The sequence below is a fragment of the Bombina bombina genome, chromosome 4 (assembly GCF_027579735.1).
Source record: "Bombina bombina isolate aBomBom1 chromosome 4, aBomBom1.pri, whole genome shotgun sequence".
In the NCBI taxonomy this organism is placed as follows: domain Eukaryota; kingdom Metazoa; phylum Chordata; class Amphibia; order Anura; family Bombinatoridae; genus Bombina; species Bombina bombina.
In genome coordinates, this window is record NC_069502.1 from 286,818,991 (window position 1) to 286,831,832 (window position 12,842).

Genomic DNA, 12,842 nt, shown 5'->3' on the forward strand with positions numbered 1-12,842 from the left:
TCAATATTTTAGAACCCCGTGCTATTTTCAGAGCTCTTCAGGCTTGGCCTCTATTGAAGAGAGAACTTTGCATTCGATTTCAAACTGACAACGTCACTACAGTGGCATATGTCAATCATCAAGGGGGGACTTGCAGTCCTTCAGCAATGAAATAAGTATCTGATACTTTCTTGGGCGGAATCCAACTCTTGTCACATTTTTGCGATTCATACCCCAGGAGTAGACAATTGAGAAGCGGATTATCTCAGTCGTCAGACTTTACATCCGGGAGAGTGGTCTCTCCATCCAGATGTGTTTTTTCAATTGGTACAGATGTGGTTTCCTCCAAAAATAGATCTGATAGCCTCGCGTCTGAACATTTTTCCGCCCCTGCGTCTTCTTCCAAGGGTGATCTCCAATATCATAATGGAACGATCTTATGTGTTTCTGATAGCAACAGCTTGGCCTCTCAGGTTTTGGTATGCGGACCTTGTCAGGATGTCCAGTTGCCAGCCTTGGTCACTTCCTTTAAGGCCAGACCTTTTGTCTCAAGGACTGTTTTTCCATCAGGATCTCAATTTATCAGGTAAGTTCTTATATAAATTATATTTTTTCTTTCATGATTCAGATAGGGCATGCATTTCTATGCATACAAAAATAAAGCAGCTCGATCCTCCTTTTCCTACAGAGCACCACAATTATGTAACAACCTTCCGCACACTTTCAAACCTTCCCAAAGCCTTATATCCTTTAAGAGATCCCTCTCTACATATCTCAAAATAGAATACACCTGTCATGGTTGATTATATATTTCCTACCTGTTCTATGTTAAATTTTTGCATATATTGTGTATTATTGTTTTTGTATTTTATTGTACCCTTTTGTATCAATGCAATTTTTTGTGGACCCAGGATATACTTGAAAACGAGAGAAATCTCAATCTATCCTTCCTGGTAAAATATTTTATAAATAAATAATAATAAATAAATAAATTTGAAGGCATGGAAATTGAACGCTTAGTGCTTAGTCATAGAGGTTTCTCTGACTTAGTTATTAGCACTATGATACAGGCTCATAAGTCTGTTACAAGGAAAATATATTATCGGGTTTGATAAACCTATACAGGTGGCCCTCGGTTTACGACGGTTCAATTTGCGCCGTTTCAGAATAACGCCCTTTTCTTTGCTATTGAAAAGCATTGACTGCTATTGAAAGCATTAGCACATGCATACATTAAAATAGCCAGTAGGTGGAGCTTTCCGCTTGTGTTGCAGCAAACACATGCAAAGAAAAGCAAGCCAGACATGATCAATGGATCAGCTTTCAAATGAACAAGATCTAGCAGCCACTTCCCTTAGATGCAGACTCAATGCAGAGAACTGTTTGCAAAAAAAAGGCAAGTAAAAAACGTTTTTTTGTTCATTAAACTTAGTTTGATGATGATACAGTCTGTTGTGTGATTAAACACAGGCAGGCTAATCAGTGTATAACCAGACCTGAGCAATGGATCAGTTTTTAAAGGAACAAGATCTAGCAGCCACTTCCCTTAGCTGCAGAAAAATGCAAGTAAACAAACGTTTTTCTACATTAAACTTAGTGTGATGATGATACAGTCTGTTGTGTGATTTTGTTTTTGTTCATTAAAGTTAGATTTATGATGATGATACAGTCTGTGTCTGTGTGATAATTTTATTAGGTGCGGTTTAGCAAATGTTTTTGGTTATTGAACTTAGTTTGATGATGATACAATCTACAGTATATTTTTAGGTTTATAATGCTGTTTACTATTTAAAGTCTTCATTTCAAAGCTTTAAAAATAATGTATTAGGTGTTACTTATGTCAATTTTGAGAGGGGGCTGGAACTCCCTCATATCCCATTGACTTACATTGTAAACTGGGTTTCAATTTACAACGGTTTCGATTTACAACCATTCCTTCTGGAACCTAACCCCGGCGTAAACTGAGGGCTACCTGTATTTCATGGTGTTCAGCTCATGATTATACTTGGCATTCTTTTAGAATTCCTAGGATTTTAGAATTTCTTCAGGATGGTTTGAATAGGGGTTTGTCTGCAAATACTTTGAAAGGACAAATGTCTGCTCTTTCTGTTTTATTTTATAGAAAGATTGCTAAACTTCCTGATGTTCACTGTTTTGTTCAGGCTTTGATTCGTATTAAACCTGTTATTAAATCTATTTCTCCTCCTTGGAGTCTAAATTTAGTTTTGAAGATTTTACAGGCTCCTTTTGAGCCTATGCATTCTCTGGACATTAAATCACTTTCTTTGAAAGTGTTATTTCTTTTGTCTATCTCTTCTGCCAGAAGAGTTTCTGAATTGCCTGCTCTCTCTTGTGAGTCTCCTTATCTGATTTTCCATCAAGATAAAGCTGTTTTGCGGACTTCATTTAAATTTTTGCCTAAAGTTGTGAATTCTAACAAAATCAATAGGGAAATTGTTGTTCCTTCTTTGTGTCCTAAGCCTAAGAATACTCTTGAAAGGTCTTTACATTCTTTGGATGTGGTAAGAGCTTTGAAATTTTATGTTGAGGCTACTAAGGATTTCAGAAAGACTTCTAGTCTATTTTTTTTTTTTTTTCTGGCTCTAGGAAAGGTCAGAAAGCCTCTGCTATTTCTCTGGCTTCTTGGTTGAGACTTTTGATTCACAAAGCTTATTTGGAGGCGGGGCAGTCTCCGCCTCAGAGAATTACATTTCATTCTACTAGATCAGTTGCCAGTTCTTGGGCTTTCAAGAATAAAGCTAGCGCTGCGGAATCTGTTGGCACTCTACAAATACCCGATAATAATAATAATAATAATAATAAGTTGATCAAATTTGCAAAGCAGCAAATTGGTCTTCTTTGCATACGTTTACTAAATTTTACTATTTTGGTAGAAACGTTCTTTAGGCAGTTGTCTCAGTTTGATTCTAGTGCCTTTGATTTGAATCAACTTGATTATTTTTTATTTATTTTTTTTGGATTTAATTTATCAGCAGATTTAGCTGTTGTTATTTTATCCCTCCCTCTCTAGTGACTCGTGGATTCCACATCTTGGGTATTATATCCCACACGTCACTAGCTCATGGACTCTTGCCACTTACATGAAAGAAAACATAATTTATGTAAGAACTTACCTGATAAATTAATTTCTTTCATAGTGGCAAGAGGTCCATGAGACCCACCCTATTTTTTGTGGTTATGATTTTTTATATAAAGCACATTATTTTTATTTTTTTTGTATGCTTTTTACTTCTTTTTTTACACCTCACTTCTTGGCTACACGTTAAACTAAGGTATGAGTGAGGTGGGAGGTGTATTTATAGGCATTTTGAGGTTTGGGAAACTTTGCCCCCTCCTGGTAGGAATGTATATCCCATACGTCACTAGCCCATGGACTCTTGCCACTATGAAAGAAATTAATTTATCAGGTAAGTTCTTACATAAATTATGTTTTTACTTTCATGATTCAGATAGGGCATGCCATTTTAAGCAACTTTCTAATTTACTCCTATTATCAATTTTTCTTTGTTCTCTTGCTTTCTTTATTTAAAAGACAGGAATGTACAGCTTATTAGCCGGCCTATTTTAGGTTTAGCACCCTGGATAGCACTTGCTTATTGGTGGCTACATGTGTCCACCAATAAGCAAGCATAACCCAGGTCCGGAATCATAATGGGCTGGCTCCTAAGCTTTACATTCCTGCATTTGAAATAAAGATAGCAAGAGAACCAAGAAAAATTGATAATAGGAGTAAATTAGAAAGTTGCTTAAAATTGCATGTTCGATTTGGATAATTAAATAAAAAATGTGGGTTTAGCATCCCTTTAAAACCACTTCTGACCAGACTTCTCAAGACAGTAGATAGGTGTACCAGGTTCCCACTGGTTTCTGCCAATTCTGAGCTGATGGCACTGCAGGACATCTTCCGAATGCAAAGGGGAATATGATGTGTCTTTTTATGTGCTGCACTATGTTTCCTTAGCCAATCACTGCATCTATGGTCCTCAACGTTTCCTGTTTCTTTGTGCTTCTTGAGAAAAGCTTGGACAGAACATCTGGATACCCCTGTCTACCTTGAAATTTCTGCCTGGGAGAGATCTTGCTCATGCAGTATAACTACCTTGTGTCTTGTTGTGTTCAGTCTGGCCATGGTGTATGACTTTTGACATTAATCTGTCATCTTCACCTTGTGAGTTTGGCTGTTTCTCACCAGTTTTTTTCCTCCTAGACAGCGTTTTCTGTTTCAATCGATTGTGTTTCAACTAGACATGTGTGGTTGTTGCTTTTGGGTAACACTGAATACCGAATATGGCGGCTGCCAGCAGAATGCATCTCTTTTTGAAACCGGATATCTTTGTGTTAAAGTGCAACATATAAAGATTTGAATTTTCACAGATCTTTGTGTGTAGCACTTTCACATGAAGATTTCTTGCTCCGAAAAGAGTTGATTGCTACAGGCAGTTACCATATGCCCGACCTAGAAGAATTGATGCTGTTTTGAAGGCAAAGGTTGTGATTTGATTTAGATTTCTCTTCTGTTTACTCGCTTTGCATTTTATTAATTGATAAAAATAAACTATTAATATTCCTATTTTTTAAAGCATTCTTTTCAGCATTTTTTCACTCCGGCCTATAACTTTTGCAGTGTAGTGTAGTGTGTGTGTGTGTGTGTATGTATATATATATATATATATATATATATATATATATATATATATATATATATATATATATATATATGTGTGTATATATATGTGTGTATATATATATATATATATGTATGTATATACCAATGAACAAATGGCTGCACTCACTGGTCCTTTAAATAAAAATATTTATTTATGTGACGTTTCGGGGACCGTATCCCCTTCCTCAGACAGACCTGTCTGAGGAAGGGGATACGGTCCCCGAAACGTCACATAAATAAATACTTTGATTTAAAGGACCAGTGAGTGCAGCCATTTGTTTATTGGTATTATTCACTTTTTGCATGCACCCTGGCAGATTGAATTTTGAAGTGAGAGTACTCTCCTGCTGTTTATATTTATATATATATATATATATATATATATATATATATATATATATATATATATATATATACACACACATACATATATTATTATATTTTCCTATTTTATTATTTATTATTTTTTATACCTAATGTATTATTTTGGTTATGCAGGTACTCCCATTCAGAACTCTTTAAAGGACTTGTGGTCACTTCTATCTTTCTTAAAACTGAAGCCATTCACTGACAGAGAGTGGTGGCACAGAACCATACAGAGACCAGTTACCATGGGTGACCAAGGTGGACTTCGGTAAGGAAAACAGATATAACAACTTTTCTTAGTTTCCTACAATATTTCTGCTACAACTTTATAAATAATGTTTCTCCAATACGTTCTCAAAATAAACAAATCAGTAATGCAAACCCGCCCCCTGCCCGCGCACAGCCAATCACGTGCGGGCAGGATTTGTCAATCTCCCCGGTCGGAAAAGACCGGAGAGATTGAATTTTGCCAAACAAGAGGTGGCGAAAGGGTAGGGAAGAAGCGGTCTGATGACCGCTGCTTGTTAAATACAGCGTGCAAGTTCTCGTGTGAGAACCTGCAGCCGTAGGGGCTCAAAGGCTGGGGAAAGCCTTTGATAAATCAACCCCTTGGTACACTGTGCTTCTTCTGACCATTGTCTTAGAACCCAGCATGTGGCCTTAAAGTGATCTTATCATATAAGCAAATTATTCTCCTCCAGCAATTCCTCACTGCATTTATGGTCTGTTGCTGACTCTAATAAGGTCCCCAACCAGCTACCCTTACTTATGTAGCACAATCCTGTGGAAGCAGACAGGAAATTGTCTGGGTTTCTCAGCCTTTGTTTCCTGTCTTCCGAACACTGTGCTTATCTTGAAGGTCCAGTTTTGCCCCAGAATACACCTAGAAATCAGATTGTATTTCTGTTTGTGGTAAATGTGGAGAAAATTTGTATGGGTGCCTCAGTTTTCTGTGTTGTATCTAATTTATGTATGTGCAGTTTTACTCAGATGCTAATGTTACTGTTCTATTTTATTGTGGGTTACTTACTATTTAAATGCTTTTTTCAACTACTTCCTGTACAGAAAAATGTCTGGAGAGTTGTTATAGCAGTTCAATTTTCTACGTGGTTTAAACCTGTTGTATTACATCAAGGAATTGCATAAAGTTGTGGTGGGGCTTAAGGCATCATCAATGATGCCCTATGGGCACCATGTTTTGTTCCCACCAATTTGTTCCTTTATATTAGTCACAGAATTACAGATGACTACAACAAGCCCCTCCTTCACACTTATTCCGTGTGCTATATTTACCTTATTTTACAAATAGTCCAGAACTCATGTATATAAATTGTGCAATCTGCTATTACAGACACTATACTGTAATATAAATCTGTGAGTTAGTATCTACACTAAGCCCTGTACTTATATTTTACAAAGCAGGGCAAATCATGTAAAGACTTACCCATAGTCAGTTTGGACATACATTGTGAAATAACATACTTCTAAAAACCAGCATGAAAGTCACAACTAAACTTTCATTATTCAGATACAGCGTACATTTAGTTTTTTTTTAGCTGTGCAATTTACTTCTTTTATCAAATTTACCTCTTTGTCTTGGTTCAGTAGCCTCAAGAGCTGACTGGCAGGTAATGATAATAATGTGGTAAACTGTTAAAAATATTTTTTTTCTTGAAATACACTTGCACTGGGACTTGTGATCTTAATAATTCCTGATTAAAGGGACATGAAATCCATTTTTTTTCATGATTCAGAAAGAGCATGTGATTTTAAACAACTTTCCAATTTACTTCTATTATTTCATTTGCTTCCTTCTTTTGTTATCCTTTGCTGAAAGATTTATTTAGGTAAGCTCAGAAGCAGCAAAGAACCTAGGGTCTATCTGCTGATTTGTGGCTGCATATATATATATATATACAGTTTTGTCATTGGCTCACCCATGTGTTCATTTAGAAACCAGTAGTGCATTGCTGCTCTTTCAACAAAATGATACCAAGAGAATGAAGCAATTTTGATAATCAAAGTAAACTGGAAAGTTGTTCAAAATTGTATGTTCTACCTAAATCATGAAAAAAAGTTTCTGAGTTTCATATCCCTTTAATAGAGTCCAAAATATTGTAAAATAGTCCCAAAACAAAAAAAAATTCAATTATATGCTCAAATCAAGATTACTAATAGTTTCTCCTGCAACAGAGCAGTGTCTACTCAACAGGTGATGCTATTAAAAATCTAAAGTTTTGCAGGTGATAGCCTCCAGTTAGTCAGCCATTTCTAGGGTAAATATTAATTATGACATTAAAAAATTATACTTATAATTATACTTTCTATCTTGGGCGCAGATGGAAGGTGCCTGTCTTGGAGCATTCCTAGCTTCTGATTGGTGCTTTAAAATGTCCCTTTAACATTACATGGCTCACTTTACTGACTTACAGGGTTCCTTTAGCTTTCGGTTTCCAATTTATTTGATCTATATGAATTCCTTGTGAATAAATCCAGATTGTTTGAATTTTTAACTATGCTTTCCACTGATTAATAAATACTTGGGTTTGACATACTACTTGCAATATTTATTGATTAATGCACAATTTTCTCCTAGACGTTTACAATCTCTCATTAAAAGTATTACGCTGAGGAGAACCAAAACAAGTAAAATCAAAGGAAAACTTGTGCTGGAACTGCCTGACCGAAAAGTTTTTGTTCAGCACATTAAACTCTCAGAAGAAGAAAGACAAATATATGAATCTGTGAAGAAAGAAGGGAAAGCTGTTATCAGCAGGTGAGATCTCATAGGCTTTTGTTACGTAAGTGGGTACATACAGTTTGAAACAGTTTTGATTTATCCTTTGTTTCAGCTATTGAAATTGCAGCTTTGATTTTTTTATATCAAAATGTTGTATTTTGTAAGAGCATTTTAATTTTAAATACATTTTCTTTTTTTACAGTGTGTTTAACTAATTTAAAAGGGTTAAATGTGTACTCAAGTTGCACATCTGGAACATCCCCATTATACTCAAAATTAGGATGCAGTCAATAAATGGAGCATAGACATTTATACATGCTTCTTGTGTGCTAACCACCTGGAGGGGCACATGAGCAAAATGATGACTGTATTTAAAACTTGCTGGCATTAAATACATAGTAAAATAATTTGCTTAAAAATAATATATATATATATATATATATATATAACAATAGACCATTTCCTTTTCACTTTTGAATGCTCCTTTAAATACATTTTCCATCTTAATGGGAGGAGAGTCCACTGCTTCATTCATTACTTGTGGGAATTAAGAACCTGGCCACCCACCAGGAGGAGGCAAAGACACCCCAGCCAAAGGCTTAAATACCTCCTCCACTCCCCTCATCCCCCAGTCATTCTTTGCCTTTCATCACAGGAGGTTGGCAGAGAAGTGTTGGAAAATTCGGAGTAGTCTCTTATGGAGAGGTAGTACTCTTCGAAATGGGACTGGAGTTTTAAGTAATCCTGTCAGCCTCTCAGTGAGAGCATGGATGAAGGTTAGAGTCCGGAGATGCAGGGAGTGTCGTCTCTGTGAAACCACCCCGACTCATGTTAACAGCTCCTGGGCAATCAGCGTTGACGAGTTTGGATGCCTGCCTTTATTCTCTCAAGTCCATGTCATGAGCGATGCTACTAACCTGTCACACTTGAAGGGCTGTGTTCCTGTTCCACAGCATAGATTCTAAAAAGATTGTTTCATTTATACACATATGATAACGTAAGAAGACAGGGTCACAGTGTGTCTCCTTTTATCTGATAGAATCATGGGTTAATATCCCTGGAACTGGATTATTGAACGGGGGGGATTTATGCATAATATCTTTATTGTGTTAATGCTATGTCATGTGTGAGATGAGACTCTAGCAATGTGTGAACAGTCAGGTGAAGATCGGCACAGCCTTTTTTGGCACGCTTTCTCTAGTGCAGGGGCAGTCCTGCATGGCACTTCATGTGACCGGGTGTGGCCTCTTCAACTTCCTCTTTCTTGATCGGCATTTGCAGGAGACATAACGGTTTCTATGTGGTCTGGGTCATAGGAGGTGGTGAGTGCCCCGGCCATTGGTGTATAAAGGTGCCATTTAATCTATCACAGTCCGTATTAAAGGCGCAAGCTATGGAGGACTCTGATATGTTAGAGGATACTCCCTCTTTAATTAAATCTAATACCAGTGTTTACTGTGAGGAGGTACAGGTTGAACCACCTGTTCAACTGTGTTCCACATGCTTTGATAAGATTACAATATCTAAGAAGAATAAGATATTTAGTACTACTGAGCTGTCCACCTCTGAGGGTTCTCTGTCCCGCAAGGTGCGTTCCCAACCTTCATCTCCGATTACATATGTAGCTCCTAAAGGCCCTACTAATCCTCCTGCGGGAGAGGCCTCTTTGCAGCCAGATTTCGATGCCCAGTTGCAAGAGGCGGTTTCTGCGGCCTTCCATGCCCTACCACGCCCTGCGAAGCGCAAGCAAAGGGAAAGACATAGCTTTCCGTCCCATGGGTCATCTACTCCGTTGGATGTCTCTGAGAGATTATCCGATGAGGAGGACGCCTCCGATGAGGAGGAGGGCGCTCTCTCTTGGACGGAATCGCGTCTTCTAGACCTCCGGCTACAGAGGAGCCAGATTTTAAGTTTAAGATGGATCATTTGCGCTTTTTACTGAAAGAAGTGCTTGCTACGTTGGAGGTTCCGTAACCGAAACTTCCGGAAGAACCTTCGATCCCTAAGCTAGATAGGGTTTACGAGGACAGGGATGTGCCTCAGACCCTCCTAGTTCCCATGAAGATGGCTACGATTATTAAGAATGAGTGGGAGAAACTGGGCTCGTCCTTTTCTCCCTCTACCTCTTTTTAAAAAGCTTTTCCCCATTCCGGACATTTAGCTTGAACTATGGGGGGCTATTCCTAAGGTGGATGGAGCAATCTCCATGCTTGCTAAGCATACGACTATTCCACTCGAGGATAGTTCGTCATTCAAAGAGCCCACGGATAAAAAGTTGGAATCCATATTGAGAAAGATGTTCCAACTCACGGAGTTTGTTTTCCATCCGGCAGCGGCGATCACTGCGGTGGCTGGAGCGGCTACCTATTGGTGTGACGCACTGTCAGCTATGGTCGAGGTGCAGACTCCCCTCGAGGAGATACAGGATAAGATTAAGGCCTTAAGGGTCGCAAATTCTTTTATCTGTGATGCAAATATAAAGGTTATTCGCCCGAATGCCAAGACATCAGGTTTATCTGTTTTAGCCCGTAGGGCTCTGTGGTTAAAGTTATGGTCTGCTGACATTACTTCCAAGTCTAGACTACTATCCGTTCCGTTTCAGGGAAAAATTATTTTTTGTCCAGGCCTGCACTCTATCATATCCACGGTCACGTAAGGCAAGGGTGCTTTCCTTCCGCAGGATAAGAAGAATAAGCCTAAGTCTTAATGCCAGCAGCCTGCTGCAAAGACTGAGCAGTCCAAGGGATCTTGGAAGCCAGCTAACTCTTGGAACAAGACCATGCAGAGCAAGAAGCCCGCCAAGACAAAGTCGGCATGAAGGGGTGGCCCCCCATCTGCCGCTGGATCACGTAGGGGGCAGACTATCCCTGTTCGCAGAGGCTTGGATGAGAGACGAACAGGATCCTTGGGTTCTGGAGGTTATCACCCAGGGTTACAGGATAGGGTTCAGGTCTCATCCGCCCAGGGGCAGATTCCTCCTGTCAAACCTATCCTCAAAACCAGAGAAGAGAGACACCTTTCTAGAGTGCGTGAGGGATCTCTTCTCTCGCAGTAATCGTCCCAGAATCTCTAGCAGAAAGGGATCTAGGGTACTTTTCAAACTATTTCATAGTCCCAAGGAAGGAGGGCATGTTCCGCCCAATTCTGGACCTAAAGTGCCTAAACAAGTTTATGTCACTCCCATCGTTCAAAATGGAGACGATCAGATCAATTCAGCCCCAAGATCAAGAGGGGCAATTTATGACGACAATAAACTTGAAGGATGCCTACCTTCACGTGCCAATCCACAATGACCACGTCAGGTTTCTAAGATTCGCGTTTCCGGACCATCACTTCCAGTTTGTGGCCCTACCATTCGGTCTGGCGACTGCCCCAATAGTCTTTACGAAGGTTCTGGGGGGACTGCTCGCGGTAGGGAGAGCCAGAGGTATTGTGGTGGCTCCTTATCTGGACGATATTCTGGTCCAGGCTCCGTCCTGCAGTCTCGCGGAGGACCACTCAAGGGCTCTTCTTCTCCTTCGTTCCCATGGATGGAAGATAAACGAAGGAAAGAGTTCTCTGGTTCCCAGCAACAGGGTGCAGTTCCTGGGTACGATTATAGATTCTATATCAATGAAGATATTCTTGACAGAGCAGAGACGTTCCAAGATTGCGTCCAGCTATCTTGCCCTTCAGACCTCCTCAAGGCCATCTGTAGCCAGGTGTATGGAGGTGATTAGGCTCATGGTATACAGCATAGATGTCATTCCATTCACCAGGTTCCATCTCAGACCTCTTCAGTTATGCATGTTAAGACAATGAAACGGTGATCACTCAGATCTATCCAAACAGATCTCTCTGGAAAACCTAGTGAGGGAATCCCTCTCTTGGTGGATCCGTCCGGAACAGCTGGCCTAGGGGACATCCTTCTTGAGGCCATCCTGGGAGATTGTGACCACAGACACAAGTCTGTCAGGATCGGGAGCTCTTTGGGGTGCCAGAAGGGCACAGGGCAAGTGGACTTGAGTGGAGTCTACTCTACCAATAAATATTCTGGAACTTTGTGTGATATTCAATGCTCTGAGGGCTTGGCCCCACCTAGGGTCGTCCCAATTCATCAGATTCCAGTCGGAAAACATTACCTCGGTGGCTTACATAAACCATCAGGGGGGAACGAGAAGCTCCCTAGCCATGAGGGAAGTATCTCGGATTCTGGAATGGGCAGATACTCACAATTGTTTGCTCTCAGCGATCCACATTCTGGGTGTGGACAACTGGGAAGCAAACTTTTGTCAACAGACAATCGTTTCATCCGGAAGAATGGTCTCTCCATCCTGAGGTGTTTGCAGAGATCTGCAACAGATGGGGGACGCCGGAGATAGACCTCATGGCGTCCAGACTCAACTTCAAGCTACCCAGATACGGGTCGCGGTCCAAGGACCCACAGGCAGAGCTGATAGATGCCTTAGCGGTGCCTTGGGAGATTTTAGACAGACTTTGTCCTTATTTGTGGTGTATTCAGGGAAGCGTACGGGGCAGAGGGCCTCTTTCACTTCCCTGTCTTTTTGGTTGAGGAGCATTATCCATTTGGCCTATGAGACAGCGGGACATAAGCCTCCTCAGAGGATTACAGCTCACTCAACTAGAGCTGTGGCCTCTTCTTGGGCCTTTAAGAACGAAGCCTCTGTGGAGCAGATTTGTAAGGCAACTACTTGGTCCTTCTTACATAGTTTTACAAAGTTTTACAAATTTGATGTTTTTGCTTCAGCAGAAGCTGTTTTTGGGAGAAAAGTTCTGCAGGCTGTGGTGCCCTCAGTATAGGGTCCGCCTCCTTTTACCCTCCCGTTTGTGTTCATTCAGTGTCCTGTAGAGCTTGGGTATTTGTTCCCACAAGTAATGAATGAAGCAGTGGACTCTCCCATTAAGATGGAAAACATGAATTATGCTTACCTGATAATTTCATTTCCATCTGTGGGAGGGGAGTCCACGGCTCCCGCCCGTTTGCTTCGGTGGGCGGACTTAATTTTAATATTATTCTTCTGGCACCATTTATACCCTGATATTTCTCCTCCTGTTCCTTGTTCCCTTGGC

The 12,842-nt window shown here is 40.1% G+C and overlaps 1 protein-coding gene across 3 annotated transcripts in view; it reads left to right on the forward strand.

Moving 5' to 3' along the window:
* The window catches only part of HLTF (helicase like transcription factor), a 502,174-nt gene that overhangs the window by 331,505 nt on the left and 157,827 nt on the right, over positions 1–12,842 (forward strand). For all 3 annotated transcript variants that reach the window (XM_053709998.1, XM_053709997.1, XM_053709996.1), the window contains exons 16-17: positions 5,165–5,300; positions 7,629–7,808. In XM_053709998.1, the coding sequence (XP_053565973.1) occupies positions 5,165–5,300; positions 7,629–7,808 (316 nt within the window). The remainder of the gene's footprint in view (positions 1–5,164; positions 5,301–7,628; positions 7,809–12,842) is intronic.